Source organism: Sceloporus occidentalis, unplaced genomic scaffold (assembly GCF_023333645.1).
Source record: "Sceloporus occidentalis isolate IW3139 unplaced genomic scaffold, rSceOcc1.0.p SCAF_12, whole genome shotgun sequence".
NCBI lineage: Eukaryota > Metazoa > Chordata > Lepidosauria > Squamata > Phrynosomatidae > Sceloporus > Sceloporus occidentalis.
In genome coordinates this window covers 19,505,677-19,525,792 of record NW_028316992.1, presented here as the reverse complement: position 1 = coordinate 19,525,792, position 20,116 = coordinate 19,505,677, and the positions used below count along the sequence as shown (strand labels likewise).

General features: G+C 39.7%; 1 protein-coding gene across 5 annotated transcripts in view; it reads left to right on the top strand.

Annotated features, from left to right (window-relative positions):
- The window catches only part of FN1 (fibronectin 1), an 89,962-nt gene that overhangs the window by 38,497 nt on the left and 31,349 nt on the right, over positions 1-20,116 (top strand). For 3 of the 5 annotated variants that reach the window (XM_089477708.1, XM_089477707.1, XM_089477706.1), the window contains exons 15-26: positions 719-895; positions 2,017-2,145; positions 2,257-2,346; positions 3,233-3,427; positions 4,532-4,804; positions 6,957-7,223; positions 9,923-10,017; positions 12,358-12,526; positions 13,102-13,188; positions 14,612-14,803; positions 18,170-18,442; positions 19,509-19,691. In XM_089477708.1, the coding sequence (XP_089333834.1) occupies positions 719-895; positions 2,017-2,145; positions 2,257-2,346; positions 3,233-3,427; positions 4,532-4,804; positions 6,957-7,223; positions 9,923-10,017; positions 12,358-12,526; positions 13,102-13,188; positions 14,612-14,803; positions 18,170-18,442; positions 19,509-19,691 (2,130 nt within the window). The remainder of the gene's footprint in view (positions 1-718; positions 896-2,016; positions 2,146-2,256; positions 2,347-3,232; positions 3,428-4,531; positions 4,805-6,956; positions 7,224-9,922; positions 10,018-12,357; positions 12,527-13,101; positions 13,189-14,611; positions 14,804-18,169; positions 18,443-19,508; positions 19,692-20,116) is intronic. The other 2 variants (XM_089477710.1, XM_089477709.1) reach the window with 1 other exon arrangement.

The following is a 20,116-nucleotide window of genomic DNA, read 5'->3' as shown; positions in this document are numbered from 1 at the left end:
AAAGAAGAATGTGGCCTACAATTCAGACATTTGGCCTCTGTGACATTCACTTTTCAACTGTGTTCTTTTGGAATCTGGTCCCCAAAATTAGTACTCTGTATAGTGCATATTTTCTATCTTTTGGTAGTTGCTATGGCACTACTACTTTGGTAGCACACACCCAGCACATATATTTGGGGTTTTTTTATTACTACTAATAATATCATAGAACAATATTAATTGTAATGTATAGAGGCCTTCAATTCAGCTCTTTATACAGTAGTTACATCATGTTATGAGTATTGGATTCTGTAAAAAAACAACAACAGTTCTGTTTGAATGTATTGCTGGCTTTGTGAGTGCTTTGTTTAAAATGCGCCTGCTCCTTACTTGCAGATGTTCATTATTTATCATTATTTTAATTATTGTCATGTAATTTAGAGTCAGAATATTTTATCTTCCTTCAAACATGGTTACTGTTGCATTTCCCTTTCTTCCTTCAACCCATTTTAGATACTTTCTGTATTATCCAATTTTGCATTTCAGATTATATTTTATGAATGTGCTGTGTCCAACTTTTTGTTATTGTTTTTAAACTATGCAATTTAATTTACCCAGATAAAGAAACATGAAGAAGGGGACTGAAACACACCTCTGCATAAACCTGGATTTCTATTTGAAGCTATTGGTTTCTTGTGGCTTTTCATCTGTGAAAATACTATGGTTTCTTTCTTTGCAGCTTCTCGTGTGACAGGAGAAACAACAGCACTGCCTTCTATGGTGTCCATCTCTGAGTCGGTTACAGAGATTACAGCTAACAGCTTTGTAGTGTCCTGGGTTTCTGCATCAGACACTATTTCAGGATTCCGTGTGGAATATGAACTGAGTGAAGATGGTGATGAGCCCAAGTACTTGGGTAAGCCAGATTCTTGATCTTATTTATCAATCTCAGATGCCATAAATAAATTTAGTGCCATTGTAGGCTCTAGAGCTTGTCTATTACAAATAAGCTCAATGACCTTTGCTATTCAGACTAAGGTTGTACAAGCGGAAGTTATATGGAATTTTATGAGCATACATGTTATTGCATCTTCATGTTGTAGTCAGGCAAATTGTTTCTATTTTCTTCATTGCTGTTGTATGCCTTCAAGTTGACTTCAAGTAATGACAACCCTATCACATAACTTTCATGTCAAGATGTATTCACAATGGGTTTGCTATTGTCTTCCTCTAAGGCCAAGAGTGTGTGACTTCCCTAGTGGGTTTCCATGGCTGACTGGGAATTCAAACTCTGATCTCCCAGAGTCCTTGGGTCAAAACACAGTGCAGAAATAATCCAGTTTGAGATGGGTTTAACTGCCCTGGCTCAGTGCTAGCAAATCCTGGGAATTGTAGTTTCTTGTGACACCAGAGCTCTCTGACAGAGAAGGCTAAATGTCTCACAAAACTACAGTTCCCAGAATTCTCTAGAACTGAACCAGGGCAGTTAAAATGGTCTCAAATTGGATTATTTCTCCATTGTCTTTCAGTTCACTATGTCATAATCTTTAATCTCTTTAATTTTAATTGCTTAGAAAAAATTCACTCCAGATTCATATAGTCTGAAATGCCTAATGTAGCCGAATCCTATCCATGTATATTGGGAAATCATTGACTGTTGAATTCAGTAGGATCATCTGTAATATGTAATTGGTGCCTTAGAATCCCAGTAGTTCCTTGCATTTTACCATTTATTTGAAACTGGTTACATGCACTGAATCTTCAAAAACATCTGATCATGTAGTACAAATCCAAGCATCATGCTGATATGGATTGGGCCCCATCATGGGCTGACAAGGAAGGCTGCATATTCAAGATAAAAAAAAATTCTGCCCAAAATAGTAAGATCTGAAATAAAGATTGTTAAGAGGAGAATGATTGCTAATGACACTCCAAATTCTTTGCTCTTGTTAGCATTTTTATGAAATGAATAAGATGTTTGTTTTCAAATAACTTTTAATAGCACTTCATAAGAGTTTTCTTTTCTTATTATTAAAGATCTTCCAAGCACAGTAACTTCTGTTAACATCCCCAACTTGCTTCCGGGTCGCAATTACATTGTTAGAGTCTATCAGATTACCGAAGAGGGCAAGCCTGATCTAATTTTGTCAACCTCTCAGACAACAGGTATGTTTGACCCCATGATATTTGGCAGGGCAGATAGCATGTTGCCATTTGTCCCACCCCTGAGAGGTAGACATGCTCCCTAACTGCCTTATTTGTTGTTTCCTTCAATAGCACCTGATGCTCCTCCTGATCACCATGTGGAAAATGTTGATGACACATCTATCCTTGTCAGCTGGAGCAGGCCAGAAGCGCCAATCACAGGTCTGTCCTATTTAAGTGGATTGGTTTTAACATGTTCAGTATCCTGTTTTTCTAGGATTGCAAAAAAGTCAAGAAAACAGCACTATAGCTTCCCCCCTCCTTTTGCACCTGCACTTTGGCTAGTTTTTGTAAGGTTTTTAATCTGTGTTTTTAATTCCTTGTTTTAATCTCTAATTTTGTTTTATATTGTATTGTTGATATTTATCGTTTGTTGCTCTATGATGTTGTAACCCGCCTTGATCTCATGGAAAGGCGGGCTAGAAATAAACGCTTTATTATTATTATTATTAGCTGAGAATTAAACCCTATTGTTGTTAATGTGCCTTCAAGTTGACTCCAACCTGTGGTACCCTAATCTATGGTTTTCCTGGCAAGATTTATTCCTGTGTTATTAAGCCTAAGTGTGATTTGCTCGAGGGCATCCAGTGGGTCTTGAAAGCCAAGCAGGAATTTGGACCCTTAGTCTCCCAGAATGCTAGTCCAAACACTCAAATCACTATACAATGCTAACTGTCAGGACTGAACTTTAATCTCTCACTCATAAACACACACAGAGGATATTTCAAGATTTAGCTTGCTACCTACCTTTCAGAAGGTAAGATTTATTCTGAGGAAGTTCATTATACCCTTCCTCTAAGGTTAAGTGTGTCTTGTCTAAGGTCACCCAGTGGGTCTCCAGGGCCAAGCAAGGATTTGGACCCTGGTCTCCCGGAATGATGATGGTGTTTTCTAAATTGTACTTGACATAGGCTCTCTAGTCCTCCATCCCTAAAACATGTACGACACCTTCAAAGATTTCAGGAATAATGATAGCCATTTCAGCTGAGGGATGAACTTTGCTCCTATAGTGAGCTGTAGGCTGACCATACTTTTTTTATTATACTAGGCTACCGAATTGTCTATACTCCATCTGTGGAAGGCAGCAGTACAGAACTCAATCTTCCTGAGTCTGCCACCTCTGTGACACTCAGTGACTTGATGCCTGGGGTTCAGTACAATATCAGCATTTATGCTGTTGAAGAAAATCAGGAGAGTACACCTATCTTCATTCAACAGAAGACCACTGGAGTGGCACAGGAAGGTAAAAAGCTAATGCACTTTTTGTAACATTGGCAACTGTTTTTTTCTTTTTCATGCTTCTCCCTCACCCCCCAAAGTTTTAACTGTGAGCATTAGTTATGTTCCAAATTTCTGCCAGTGCACTCATTGGGCCAGTATAGCTTTCCTTATTTCCACACTGTAAGCATATATATGATCTAATTAAAAGTTTCGAGGGTTTTAATCATCACATTAAAAAGTTTCTCACTTTGGAAGCTGCAAAGATTTGTATTTATAATTTTAAACAATTTCGAAAAGATGTTTGCTTTCCAGTAATTTTTAAAGTCCTTTTTGTTGTGGAATTATGCAGAGTTAAGGACTATCTGATCAGTCTCAGTTTTCAGTGAATCAGCACTCCATTCCTTTCCTTGTTTGGAGCAGTAGTTAGGGGACATCATAGAAGGTGATCCTTTTTGTCATTTCTGTCAGTCTACATTCTATGATTTTGTCCCCAAGGAGAGTGTGAACCGTCTCCAGATTTTCCAGGAACATTAAAAAAAATAGCACCTGGGATTCTATTAGATGTAATGTAAATAAGTGTGCATTTTATTTATATTACCACCACCAGTGAATTTTGAAATGGAATAGTACAAAGATACGAGATGCGATAATTGTCATTTTCCTTGTCCAGTACACTGTTTATCATAGTTTGGGAAGTTATTTTTTAAAAAAGAACTTTAACCATGGTTCTTTACTTAATTTTCATTGTCATTATTCACATTTACCCATGCCTAATCACATTAGGTGTTACCTTTTTGTTTCTTTTAGTTTCTTTCCCAAGAAAGTACATCTAAAAAAATAAGAACATGACTTAAAATTTGGAAAATCCACTCAAAATACTCCCAAAAGACTTTTGTCCTCTGCCTCAAAGTAATGAGAACATAATATTCAAATATTGCCCATGATATTAAAAAGCAATGGCACTATTGTCATATTACTTTGGGAAAGAAATCAAAGTATGTCTTAACTCCCCCCCCCCCCCCAAGTAACATGTTACAGGTATCATTCTTCCTGCAGTGTATTACTTCCAAGCTCTGCTGTTAAAATGGTCACTTTTAATAAAGAATGTACATCTTTTTTAAATTAGGTGAGATTCCTTCACCAAAGGATCTGCAGTTTGTTGAAGTCACTGATGTAAAAATCACCATCATGTGGAATCCCCCTGACAGTGCTGTGACTGGCTATCGTGTAGAAGTGATTCCAGTTAACCGCCCAGGTGAACATGGGCAAAAGTTGCCTATTACTAGATACACCTTTGCTGAGGTCACAGAGCTTTTGCCAGGAACAACCTATATTTTCAAGATCTATGCCCTCGGACAAGGCACAGAAAGTGAACCACTGACTGGAGAACAAACAACTAGTAAGTATATTCCATCTCACTCACTTTATTGTTTGTCGCAAATTCACCCTACCAGAAATTCCATTGTTTCGCAGGTTTTTACAAATATGAATTCATTTATTTAAAATTATGAATTTGGAAGTTAGTGACTAGGATGAGGATGCAAGACGATTTGTATACCTTATGTAGGGCGTTTGCTGGCCTCTCTAGTTCAGAAATTCCTTATAGGGAACTTGACATTGCTTTTTCAGGCTGTAAGATTTTTAAATCAGTTTGTTTGAGGGTGTTGATTCAGATCCTCCAGGTTGGTGGGTGTTGTATGCTTAGACACTTAGATAATTCAGGATTGTTGATTATAACAATAATCTATAATATTATGAATGCTCATTAATAGAGAATGTCAACACAAACTCATTAAGAGTAAAGCAGATTTAGAAATCCACTGTACTATCATGCAGTGCTATTTTTAAAATTGCATACTTGATGTCAGAGTGCACTAAGTGGTGATGAATCAGATCCCAAAAGCTACTTAAACATGTAGTGCTGACTGTAGCTATTCTTAATATGCCTGGTTATAGCTAGCAACAGATGTCTGGAACTGTGCTTTCCATACATTATGATCATGACCATAATTGCTTTGTCTAAACCACAGTTTGAAAAGTGTTCACATACATTCTGTGCTGTAATTGAAATTCCTGGGCAAAAGGAGATCAGACAGGAGTTCCCAAACAATGATATTTCAGTAAATTTCTTCCCACGATTGAAGCCTTATTTGGGTTTTGGGCCGTACAGAATCATGGGACTGCTCCCAAGGAGATGAAACTTGAGAATTGAGTAAAAATGATTTTAGACCTCACTCATCCTTTTAAAGTCTTTCAAAAGCACAATACCAAGATGGCTAAGGACCACACATGTATTTATAAATTTGAAACATTATAGGGCTGCCCTTGCCCTGGCCTAACTTGGTGTTGGATTTGTGGTTGTGTCCCTGGGCTGGAGGTGGTTTGGATCACCCTCACTCCACTCCATTTGTTCTCCACCCTGCCCTTCTGGCTCTTCTGCCAGGAGATGCTAGGCAGCAGACTAGTTCTACCAGTAGGTTGATTGGTTGGTGAGACTTCAACAATCAGCAGACTGACAAGTATTTTTGCCAGCTCAAAACAATGTGCCATCTTGGTTGAGAGGAATAATTCCCTCAGTCTATGGTCACTCACCCAATCTATGGTAAATTTCCAGCTGGGCTATGCCACTGACCCCAGATGATTGAATCTCCTTTGAGATGCAAGCAAACAAAAAACGTAACACTGGGCCTCCAACAGATATAAAAACAGCACATTGGAGGGAAAATTAATTCTTTTCCCCCCCGAGTCTTCATTTTCTCTGTGCTGGGATTTTAATTGTAGAGGTGGATAGAGGGACTCAGAGGGAGAAACATTGGATCTAGTAGTTCCCAGCCTGCTTTGGTATGGTTGGATAGTTGTTTTGTCAGGCTGGTTTTAGTAGTGGGCCTGTGCTTTTGTAATAGTGTAGCAGCTTGCCCTATTTCTGCTGCCTTCATCCCAGAAATGGTCCAAAGGATCTCACTGATGAAAAGTACAAGATTGGGTTGGGGGACAGCAGTGTCTCATGAACTACCAGCATTTGGGGTAAGTGAGCAGGATGAGTGTAAAGTCTGGGTCCACATTCATTCTCAGAGAAGTGCTTTAAAGCTTCAAAATGATAACTCTTTGAAAATCTAAACTGGTAGCAAAATTTACAGCCACACAACTGGAAAACCACCTATTGCCGCCTGTAGTTGGAATCCATTGAGTACACATGGGAGTAAGCAACAATCCAAATTGGCTTCTATATTTTAAAAAATGCACATTGTTTCAATTCTTCCAAAGGGCTTGGAAATATGTTTGTTGTCACAATAAAGTTATGAGTGTCAACTGCTTCTGTTGGGTTGAACTAGAAATTACTTTCAGTTCCAGACCCCGCCTGTGGATACCAAAAAGCATGGGATCTTAAATCCCATTATTCTCTATAGACATGCAATATGTGTGTGACTGTTGACATGTCTGTATGCATGCACTGCCATTGAGTACAGTGGGGCAGGGCTATCCATGGACGGATAACCCACTGATATGGAAGGTTGACTGATTGTATAAGTTGTTCTGATTTTGCCTTCTAGAACTTGATGGCCCAACCAACTTGAGGATTGTCAATGCGACAGACTCTACTGCACTGGTGACGTGGAGGCCCCCTCGTACTCGTATTACAAGATATCGGCTTTCTGTGGGGCCTACCACCGGAGGACAACCAAAACAGTACACCATTGGGCCATCTGTAACTAAGTACTTGTTGAGGAACTTGCAACCGGGTTCTGAGTACACAGTGTCCCTAGTGGCTATCATGGGTAACCAGCAAAGCAACCCAGAGACAGCAGTCTTCACAACCTGTAAGTACTGTATGATTCAATCTTAAAATCTTAGACTCATAGAGTTGGAAGAGACCACCAGGGCCATCCAGTCCAACTCCTGCCATGCAGGAACACAGAGTCAAAGCACCCCCAACAGATGTCCATCCAGCCTCTGTTTAAAAACCTCCAAAGAAAGAGACTCCATCACACTCCAAGTATTCCACTATCAAACAGCTCTTACCATCAGGACGTGGTTTCTAATGTTTAGATCAAATCTTGGTTGTTGTTTGACTGATCCTGCTATCACCCCAAAGCCAGGGCTTTGATGCATGTAACATCAAGAGAGTACGGCATGTTTTTTAACATGGCAACTTCTGACAGCTTCATGCTGTATCCTAAAGGTCCCTTTACATGTGACAAACAACCTTTTACTGGCAGTCCAATGTGCCAGTATGTTGTAGTGGTTGGAGCATTGGGTTGGCCATGGAAACACACTGAGTGATCTTGGTCAAGTCACATTCACTCAGTCTTGAAGGAGGGCAAAGGCAAACTCCCTCTGAATGAATCATTCCAAATCATGGCAAGAAAACCCCACTATAGGTTCTCCTTAGGGTCACCATAAGTCAGAAATTACTTAAAGGCAAACAGTGACAGCAGCCAGTATATACGTTGCCATTTCTAACTCCTGCCCATTAATTAAATTATGAGGGGAAAGATTTACTGCCTCCCTTAGGGGTCATTCACACTTTTTTGGGGGGGGGATCTGTTTAGCAATAGCAAATATGTTTCTGTACTGCTTACTGGTGTATTAAGTGGTTTACAAAGTGTAAGCTAATTGCCCCCATCAAACTGTGTACTTATTTTAGCAACCTACGGAAGGATGCCAGGCTGAGTCGACCAGGAGGCCCTGGCTGATACTGAACTCACAACCTTGTGGTTTGTGAGTGAGTGGCTGCAGTACAGGCAGTATAACTACTGCACCACCAGGGCTTCCCACTAGGTTTACCGCAATCAAATCTCTCCATTTTAACCCTGTTGCCATTCATATTTGCCATCATATCGATTTAAAATGGAGGCGCCTCCACTTCCTGGAACAGTGCAGTGCGATCCAAATCTATTCGATAGCGTAGTTACACTGCTGAAGATGCGGATCATTGCCAGTCTTAAAAAAGAACTGCTAATGGGTCCGGTGCCAAATGCACCAGTTTAAGTAGGTTTTTTGATCGCGCCTCCTCCCTCCTGACAAACTGCACTGAGTGCAGTTGGGACGGGTGTGACTTTCACAGAAATAAACCTGTTCCACACCACTTTATTTCCATACTCTGAATGGGGCTTCAGATTGCAAAAATGCAGCAAGCAGAGCACTGAAAAGATTATTATTATTATTATTATTATTATTATTATTATTATTATTTGCTGCTAAGATAGAGAATTGATGGGCTGCCTTTGTCTAGATAGGTCGCATGGCACACAGTCCTTGCTAGTCCAATCCATACTGTTGATCCATAATAATGGACTATTGTCTAACCCTCTGGCTTTGGAATAAGGCTAAAACTGCAGTAGATCAAAGACTTCCCATACAAACCAAAGAGATGTATCTGTTTCAGAGACATAAAACCTTTATGATTTAGAAAACTGTTGGTTCATATCAAACGTCCCCCAGTGTTTTATTACCTGTTTTGCCTTGTGCCTGTCCCAGATTAAATGTGCCTGGTGACTAGGATCCAAGTAACATACTTATTAAAATTCCAGGATTTGCTTCCAGTTTATTTTTTTCCAGTGGAATCATTCTTGTTTGGTGTAAGTGATAGCAAGCTTTGACTCAGATGTGGTGTAGAACACACATAAATAAAACCAGAAGGAACTAAGGACACACAACATCTTTATGTGAACAGTTGTCTCTATCATCTGTGTGGGAAGGGCAGAATGTTCAGTTTATTTCTTACTGTAGCTCTTCATTCTGAAAAAGAAACACCACATTCTTCTGTTCCTTCAACTGCCTTACCGGGCTTATTTTGAGCCTACGTCATATTTGATTAGGTGTGTTTGGGTGAATATCTAAGCCAGCTGTTGCACAGTAAGCGGAGATTCCCAGCAAACACTCTTATAGAGGTAGTTAATTAAGGATTTTTATTCCAAATGTGCAACATTTTACCTGGTTTGCAAAGAGAGGGAGTCCTTTCTGTTTTGATTACTGTGATGGGTACTATTTTGAAGTTACTTTGAGGTTGAAGCAGATCATGAGCTGCACTCAACAACTTTCCAAAATGAAGGTGGAAAGCAAAGTGCTGCTTCCTTTTGCTTCAATAAAATGAAAATGATTTCCAGTTTTGCTTCCAGGAGCTGGTTTGGGATTCTTACAAAATCATGTGTTTTAAAAAGTGTGTTGAAATAGATGAGCTCCCAGGGTTTGCCCACCACAAAGATCAGGGAATCAACCAGATGTGAGGCAGCAATGAGAATGGATGAAAAGTAAGGAGGGAGGGCAATATGATGCTTAGTAGTGAGTTTTTCATTCAAAACTGAAGAATCTACAAAAGGATCTTATATTCCTAAAACAATTCATAACATAAATAAAAAGAAATATGTTAATGTATAACTTACAGATATGAATGCTGTTATGATTCAGTCAAAATTGTTGACACCAGTGCCAACTGGTTCATGTCTACACAGATAAACTGGTATCTCTAAGGGTCTTGTATTTGTTAACTGAATACCCAATTTGTTTAATTTTACAGTGCAACCTATGGGCTCAGTTCCTTATTATAACACTGAGGTGACGGAGACATCTATTGTAATTACCTGGACACCTGCACCAAGGATTGGTTTTAAGGTAGGAAAACAGTCCCATGTCTCCCACCCTAACCATGACAAATCTTAAAGTCAAGATACCTCAGTGGAGAAGATATTCCTGGGTTTAAAAGAGGGCTGGGGAATACAGGGCCTTCTAGATGTTGTTGGACTACAACTCTCATTCCCTAGACATCAACACCAGTGGTGAAGTTGGGGAGAGGTGTAATCCACCAACATCTAGAGAGCCATAAAATCCCCATTGCTGTTCTGTAATGTATTACAACTAATAACTAATGGTTGCCTAAAAACCTGTAGTATAATTTTGTGTGATGGCTTGGCACTGTATGATTCATGTCTGCACTATTCTAGCTCTCTGTTTCCTCTTTAACTACCATGGCAAAATCCCTTGGAATTGATAGTTTAGCATCATTAGAACTCTCGGCCAGAGAATCCTCCTCTAGGGCTTCAAACTATATAAAACCCAGGATCCCATAGGATACAGCCATGGTAGCTGAAATGGAATCATAGTACTGTAACTGAACAGTTGTGTGAATGAACCTCAGGAATGACAGGAAAATGGCTTGAGATCAGAGTAAGGTACCACAGGGTCTCTGACAAATGAGTAACCATGCTCAAATTGACTTTTTTCTTGCTTCTCAAATAAAAAAAAATGTACCTGAAGTAGTGTTTTAGTGAAAATTTTAAAAGATATGCTCTGTAGTTCAAACTGTAAATGTAAACGTAATGTTCCAAAATGACAAACAAAGTAAAAAAGGAAGAAATTTTTAACAAGCATGCACCATATACTTGAAGTCTCCTGATGAAATGAAGTTGTGAAAATGCTGCCCAGTATTTGATGTCCTGCTCCTGTGGCCTTGTAGCCTGAAAGGGGACTTTGCCCCAGCTTACATAAGACATAACATGCTGTTGTTAATCATTGGTAGACCTGGTACCACTTGTGTCAGAAAACTGCTGCTGATGTTCTGCAAAAAGTCTAATTCTTTACCTGGAATGAACAGTATCAATGTATGTAAAAATGTTTAACAAGAGCAATTAAGCATTTCATTGCTTGGCATTTCACAGGCTTTGAAGTATTCTGGTTGGAATTAACGTGGTTAAGTAGGCCTACCTGAGGCAGAACAGGAGTTAGCCTCTTCATTCCTCCTTAGAATTAAGGCCCATAGAATCCTAAGCTAGTCAAGCTATTTGGCAGTTGAGACAGGACATTTCACAAGTGCTTCTTTCCTTTCCTGGCAAAATTACAATCATAATGAATTAAATTGCTAATTATTTGCCGCTCTTTTATGACTGTCTCAAACCAGCTCGCTACCTCATTGCTCCTGATGACAAAGCTAGCCCTGAAAGAAGGCAAATGGCAGAGAGAAAGAGATGAAAGTGAGGCCAGTAAAGGCAATGGACAAGGACCTGAGGGCTGAGGAAAGCAGTGTGCAGCAATACTTTAATACAGTAGCCTTACCTTCTGTCTTCAAGCTGTACACTCCATAAGGATTTCCAACTTTCCACCAGCAGGCAAGGTCTTCCATGTCAATTTGAGCAGTGAATCTACTCTTGGTTTTAGTCCAAATTTTAAAGGATGTGACCAAGGTGCTGGATCTGTTTTTGAGTACTCTGTTTTTGATTCAGTACTTTGGATAGTTCCATTTGGCTAAAAGTCAAAGCAGATTTGCCACTCCATTGATATGGAAGATATGGACTGCCAGAATGTCAATTGATTTCATTCCCATTTAGCAGGATAGTGTCAGGTGGGGGACACTTTTTCCCAGTGTAGTACTGCATCTCTAGGAGAAGCTGAATTTATTGAATTCAATCCTAATATGTTTGAAATTCAGAACATCCCCCCCCCCCCTTTTTCCCTCCCCTTCTTGCAGCTCTAGCTCAGACAATTTTGATTCTCATCACATTTCCAAAGCTTTTTCTCCAGTCATGCATAATCATTACATAACTGTGTCTGGCAAATAAAAATCTGAAATTATCTGAAAGCTCAGTTTCACCATGCATACTGTATAGAACAACCGGCTAATGTACTCCCCCCACTCTAAGTATCACTCTACTATTTCCTAGTAGATTGTTGTTATCAATATTTTAATGGTCGATTTTGAATTGTAAGGTATTGAATTTTTTTAAGGGGAGGGGTTAGATGTAGTATTGTACAGATGGTATGTAGTGTATATGACTGTCTTTTAATCATATAAGCCGCTTTGATTGCTCCTGTAGCAGAAAATCGGGGTATAAATAAAAGTCTTATTTTATTATTTTTTACTTGTGCAGAATGAAAATCCTGCAAAAGTATACCACGAGCACAAAGCTACATGAGTATGAGTGACTCATGTAACAGCAAACAATTCTTTTCTCAATATAGTTGGGCGTGCGGCCAAGCCAAGGTGGTGAAGCTCCAAGGGAAGTCATATCTGAATCTGGGAGTATTGTCATATCAGGCCTGACTCCTGGTGTGGAATATATCTACAGCATCACAGTCCTGACAGATGGTCAAGAGAGAGACGCGCCCATTGTCAAAACAGTAGTTACACGTATGACTTGTTTAACACTTTTCAATATTATTCTGAAGTCAGACCCAAAAGTTGTTTATTTCCATATTATATCCTCACTGAAATAAGTTGATTTAGTTTTGAATTAAGTGACTTCATAGTGAAATAAATCATGGAACTATCTGAGTTGCTGAGTACAAGTCGTGTGACTGTGGCCACATTTTCAGTTAATGTGGATCTGTTTGCTCTCCTAACACTAGGGAACCAAGTACTGTCATGATGTGCTGCTGGATGGAGCACAGTTTAGGCAGTCCAGTGGCACAAAAGGTGGTTCCCAATTGATTCCAGGGAGTTCTCCTTGCTCTCCTTCACAGTCCTCCCATTCAGCAAGCTCTCTTAAGTCTCTTTGTTGCATTTCTGGAAGGCTGTCTTGGGGAAGAAGGGCAAGGAAATCTATTTCAGTCAAACCAGTGGCATGCACCTATATCTGCATCCATCCCATGTACTAAGTTTAAAGAGCAGATTCAGTGAACTTGTGTCACAGCAAAATGGGACAAGTTTAAGTTTGCCATTGCATTTTTAGAGAAATCTTAAAACATTGGTTTTATTTCTTACAGCTCTGTCACCACCAACCAACTTACATCTTGATTCTAACCCTGACACTGGAGTCCTCACTGTCTCTTGGGAAAGAAGCTCAAGCCCAGGTATTTACATCTTGAATGGAGTGCCTCAGTAGTCTATCTTAGGGCCATTACTCTTCAACCTTTGGACAGGGTGAAGGGAAATTTATCAAGTTTGCAAATTGCACAAAACTGGGAGGAGTGGCTAATACATTGGAACAGAGTTCCAAAGGACCTAGATGAGCTAGAAAAATGGGCGTAAGTTAATAAAATAAAATTCAGTGGAGATAAATGCAAAAGACTACATTTAGGCCACAAAAACAAAATGCAGAGGTATAAGATGGGATATATGGCTCAACAGTACTACATGTGAAAAGGACCATGGGATTATCGTTGGTCATAAATTGAAAATGAGTCACCAGTGTGATGTTGTAGCAAGAAAGGCAAATGCTATCTTAGCCTGCATTAGTAGATATTTAGTTTCCAAGTTGAGGGGAAAACTATATTCTGTGCTGGTCAGGCCTCATATGGAGTACTATGTTTATTTCTGGGCACCTCATTTTAAGAATGATATAGACAAGTTGGAACAGGTTTAGAAAAGAACAGTGAGGATTATAGGAGGATAACAAAACATATGAGGAAAGGTTGACGCAGCTGGGAATGTTCACCTTGGTGAAGAGAAGAGTGAGAGGTGACATGAGTGCACTCTTTAAATACCTCAAGGGCTGTCACAGAGAGGAGGGAGCTGTCTCAGGAGGTAGGACCAGGTCTAATAGTTTGAAGTTAAAAGGAGAGTAGATTTTGACAGAATATTAGACATCTTGATAGTAAGAGCAGTTTTGGCAATGGAACCAATTGCCTACAGAGGTGTGATGGGGGTCTTCTTCTTTGAATGTCTTCAAAAGAAGGCTGGGCAGCTACCTGTTGGGGATGCTTTAGTTGTAGATTGTGTATTGAGCAGGAGGTTGGAGTTGATGGCCCATAAGGTGCCTTCCAACTCTTGATTCTATGATGCTGTGGAATATCTAGGAATGTATATATGGAGAAGCAGAAACACATTCACACATGGAGTTCACATTCTGGAGCTATCCTGGTTTTCAGTGAATTGGTCCATTTTAATCTTTGATGCATCTGTATTGGCAGCATTGCAACCTTCTATGCTATATTGGTAAAAAAAATCTTCTTGTTCTGAATATTAAGGTAATCTAATATACAGTTGGCTCTCCTCTTCAGTGGGTTTGCCATCTGCAGATTGGAACATCCTCTCATGACCCTGCCCTATTGTTCCCAATGGCAGCACATGCTGTGCCAACACAGTCATGCACACATTGCATGCATTTGGGAACAAAGGGACTTCAGGCCGTGCAATTTTGCTATCTGTCTGAGAGTCTGGAGTGGAACTGCCAAGGATAGAAAGAGTCAATTGTATTTAAATAACTGTCTTCATTTTTAGGTTTAGAAGAGTACGGTATAGGTGTCAGCTTAATCTTTTACCACTATGTTTTAGATATCACTGGCTACAGAATTACTACCATCCCTACAAATGGGCAGCAAGGCTACACTCTGGAGGAAGTAGTAGAAGCAGGCCAGACTTCCTGCGTCTTTGAACATCTGAGTCCTGGTGTGGAGTATAATGTCAGTGTTTATACAGTCAAAGATAACCAGGAGAGCCTGCCAATCTCAGAAACCATCACACAAGGTAAAATAAAATAATCTAACTTGCAGAAGTACATTGTTTGGTCTTCCACAGGGAGCAGAACTACACTTGCAGAAATGGAGTTGGCATGTGGAGATTTCATGTACACAAGGAAGCCCTTTGCATTGATCCCGTTTACTTTGATGTCATTGGGATTTACATGCAGTTATGCTTACTGGGTGCTGTTAGGCTATATTTTAGAGGAAGTAACTGACAAACCACCTCTGATTATTTCTTGCCTAAGAAAATGGAAAATATCATGGGATTGTCATAAACCAATAGGCAACTAGAAGACATGTGCACACACAATTATATTTATATTCTTGGACCCTAAATTTAATACGGAGAGAATAAGTGCTACTTATGCTATTAGATACTTAATGCAGTTTTGTCCTACCTTGGTTTAAGACAATGATGAATCCATCAGCCCTCAGTTCACAGTGCCTTAGCTTATTGGATTCCATACAAATGGACAGCTTGAAAAAGTTACTTTTTGAATGATCAGTCCCAGAACTCTCACCGTCACACCAGTATACCCAGTGGATATGTTAATGGGGGATTCTGGGAGTTATAGTTTTTTAAAAAACCACAACTTTCCAAGGTATTAGAAATGAATTATTAATCATTATTATTTAGTCATATGTTGCACTTTGCAGGAACTTCAACATAATGTTGTAGCATGTAAGTTAGTAGTCAGTCAGGTTAGCACACAGGGCACTGGAACAAAGGCCATTGTCAGTTTAGTTGATGCTACGTATTTCTGTTGAAACCTGAGTTCCTGACGTCTGAAAAGATTTCAGTAGGCTCAGCCTCAGAAATGGTGGGAACTAATTGGTAAAACCTGCAAAATATAACATGTGAACATGGTCTTGGCTACTGTTCCAAACCAGAATTTTCTTCTAATGAAAAGCAGCAGGTATACTATCTGAATTTTCAGCTGTTACCATATAGATCATGAAACACAAGGTGATCTAACTCAGTGTTTCTCAGCCTGTCTGATCCACAGTCAAACACAGAACCTTAACCTTTCCATGTTTATCCAGAAGTAAACCCTACTGAGTAAGCAGTTGGACTGATTCTTAGAAAACTGTATGTATGATTGCAACTGCAGTCGATTATAAGGCATCTTGGTTTTCTTGTATGCACAGAAGTCCATGTTAGAACCAGAAATTATTCTGTGCCTTCTTGTGTGGCTGAAAAGGATGGTCTGGGATGTCTCAGTCTAGCCTTGTGTTTGTAGTGCTTGAGAATCTCGAACATATCATTAAGGGATTGTGTCTTATTTTTGCTAAACCACAAAATGGCTTCTGGCTCCACTGTTTGACAGATGCTTGCTTAAAGGTTGCTTGGCATTCCTGTGCTCAGACTGAGTCTCTCTTTGCTCCTGTGGGGAACTAACACACTGGGTATGATTTCATTCCATCAAGGCTTTAACCCAATGCCACTTTCTGAAGCAAAGAAGTGCTAAAAAGGCATGTTTTTCTTATGTCTTTTGGTGCTTTTTTACAGGTGATATGATAATCACATCCAATGGAGATAAGTGGTTATTTGGCTGAAAATGGATATTTTCTTTTTCAGCTCTGTGCAATACCTATGATTGCTTTTCCATAACAGAATCAAACAGGTTCTTATTTATCATAATGTTTTACATCACACATAGATCTGCTCTGATACATTTGTTGTCATCAAAGTGATACCCTGAGACTGTTATACTACACAAACTCCCCCTCTTTCTGGTCCCCACTTCAATGGAATAAAATACACAAGGACTGTTCTATCAGACCTTGAATAGTCCTTCTCCCTTTTCCCCTTGCTCTATTAGGCATTATACCTTATTTCCCCAAGTGTGTTAAAGCTGTATCTGTTTGCAAAGTTGAGTAGAAGTAGAATTTCAGTATGTTACAGCAGTTCATCATCTGGCTTTGTACCAGCTGAAGCTTGGTCAAATTTTATTTGGTCTTCCTAGTCTTCACAGTGTGGAGTGTGAAATATACTTATACAGTGTGCCCACGTCATACGCAGGTGCTACTTATGCAGCTTTCAGCATACGCTGAAAGCCGTGCTGGAAGAAGGCTTGGTGCCCCCCAGAAAGGGTAAAGGTGCATGCGCCGTGCTGCGGGCACAAGCCCCATTATCTTTAATGGGGCTCGAGCATATGCGAAATTCCCCTTATGTGGGGGTGGGGGTGGTCTGGAATGGATCCCCCATGTAAGGGAAGGGTCCATAGTATATGCAGACACACACCACATACACATTTGGCTTTGTTTTCAAAAACGACTATCCTATTTCAGGATGACCAACCTATGAAGGCAAATTATTGAAGTTCCCCTTATTAAAGAAAAGCTTGTAGGTCTGGCTTGTTTGACATTTAAAGATGCTTGGCAAAGCTCAAGAGAGGAAGGCTTTCATGGATTACTGAGGTTCATGAAAATGAAGATCTGTGACATAAATCATAAACTAAACTGAAGCTGGTAGATGAGCAGTATTTGTCTTTGTTATTCTGATTGTAAGAGAAGAAGTGAAGGATGCTGACCAACTGGCTAAGGTCCTGATGCTTGTGGGTTTACCTCTTAATGTGGTTAAGCACTGGAGGCTCCCTCCTTGGTCTGTCCATCCACATACTGGCACCAGCTGCATCACTTCCTTTAGGCCATTAGCTGCCTGTTTTATTTTACAGAAATTACTTTGGAATATAGTTGCTGTTCTATTCGAATAAGTCCTAATTCAAAGGCTTGAGCAAAGTATAGTATTTAACTGAGCAAACCCCTAGCTTTGAACCATTGCTGCATCTGGCAAACCGTTCACCAGTCTGTATGTTCCATGTGTGAAATGCATTAGCCAGGCAACCTGTTCTTAACCGCTGATGATTTTACAAGGAAAATGTAATATTGGCAACCAGATTTGCACAACTGAAGAATTAAACCTTTAAGAACATGGAGTTAAAGGAATAGGGCTTTGTGCAGTCTTGTCAAGTTAATAATTATTGAGAGAAATGGACTATCAGGAATTTCATTTTTGTCTCCCTACATATATTGGATTGGTACCACATCGTGAACCCATACTTGTCAAAGAGTTTCATAAGATTGAGCTGAAAATCCTGAAAAACATCCCTAGTGATATTTAAAATAAATACTTTCCCCAGAAATTGTGAGAGGTTAGATCTGTAGCCATTGGCTATGGACTGTAACTTGTCGACTTAATGATGGATAGGGAAACATTACATATCACCGTAATTACTTTACTATGCGCTTTGTTTTTAATTCACGTGACTTGACAATCACTGCTTTTTCTCTCTCTCTTCCTTGTTGTTGTTGTTGTGTTTTGCCTTTGTTCGTCTTTGCCTTCCTGTTTTGCTCTCTAACTTGATAGAGGTGCCCCAGCTCACTGACTTAAGCTTTGTTGACATAACCGATACAAGCATCGCCCTGAGGTGGACCCCACTAAACGCCTCCACCATTATTGGCTACCGCATCACGGTGGTGGCATCAGGAGAGAGTGTCCCCATTTTTGAAGATTTTGTGGACTCTTCAGTAGGATACTACACGGTGACAGGCCTGGAGCCGGGCATTGATTATGAGATCAGCGTAATCACACTCATTAATGGCGGAGAGAGTGCCCCCACTACGCTGACTCAACAAACTGGTGATTGTTGAAGAACTACTGTGTTAGAGAGTGTTGCTGTTTCATGCTGTCACTAGCTGCTTGGATGACTCTGTCTTCCTCATAGAAGAAATGGGCCACTTGTTTTCTTTAGGGTGGGGCAGCCTAGATGTTTGAAGGGAACAGAAACACGGCTTTACACAGTTTCCTTTTTTGCATTGCAAATAAGCTGCATTTGGGGTTTTGCAACCTGCATCTCATTTACAAGTCTCAGCATCTCAATATGTTAATTCATTTGGCTTTTGCTGTTCTGTCTAGCTGAGTTAAAAACAATTCTTTTTATCATTCATTTGCACTGCACTCCACAATTATGGCCATATAACAGTATATATCTGAGCTGGATTGGAACTCATGTCTTGAACTGTCCAATGAAGCAGTGTTTACTCATTGAGACCATATGCTTTTTGGGCTGTATCATAGTTAAAATAAAGGGAACAATCTGGCAGTGGATGCAAACTCTTTTGAGTTCCTCACCTTAATTCTAATTCAGTGTGTTGTTATTGCAGTGGTCCAAGTGTTCAACTGAGGAGGAAGAAATCATTCTCAAAACTCGTACTAGTGACAGGCATGGCAGTCTGTGAAAGTTCTCTGTGCATGTACAGAAAATGTCCTGAAATGCATGGAAGACGGTGTTTGCCTTAAGCTGAATGGAGACTTTACAACCTTTTATCATAAAAGTAGTTGTAGAGTCCTAGAGACTTCACAGCTATGAGTCAGTCCTCTGATCTGTATGCATGTTAGTGTTATGAAAGAAATTACTTTTTAAAACTTGCTGTAAAGCAAATTTAGCCTCTTTGTTTGATATTGTTTTAGTATCTGTGATTAATGACCCAAGAGGTTTAAAAGTGCTTTACACTAGCCTTATGTTAGTGGAATGAATCATTACAGCAATTTTAACTTTAGTGGAATGAAACATAGTATATTAGCAGTATATTTGCATGGATTTGACTCAGTAGTGGTTTCTTTGCATGGCACTGTATATTTTTGAATCCCCATTGAAGCAAACTCTTTCTCCTCCCAAAATAATAAATGCCTTCTTTAAATTCAGCTGTCCCTCCCCCCACCGATCTACGATTCACCAATGTGGGACCTGACACTATAAGAGTAACTTGGACTCCACCAACATCCATTGAATTGACCAGCTTCCTTGTTCGTTACTCACCTGTGAAGAATGAGGAGGATGTTACAGAGTTGTCTATCTCGCCTTCTGACAATGCAGTGGTTTTGACAAGTAAGTGGCTAATATGTATTGCTCAGCGGTGCATGAAACATTTTAATGCATGTCAGACAGGCCTGGCTGTTTCATTTGGATTGCTGGGACCACAGCAGTTCAAATTTTGCCCCCAGCTCCAGCCTTTGGTACTTGTACATTTTCTACTCCTAGTGTTTCCCATTACTACTAGGCAGTGCCATGAATTCCTTGGTCTCAGCCTTCTTGACAACAATAATACTTGAACAGTGGCTCATCTGTTCCTTTTCTTGAAAGCTGAGAACTGCAGGTGAAATTTTGTGACTGGAAGGGAACTGAGGGTGTTCACATTGGTAGAAAATGAATTTTCAGATTTCTGTTTTCTCTTGGTAAGGCCAATGAATAATAATGATAATGATGATAATAATAATAATAATAATAATAATAATAATAATAATAATTCCACT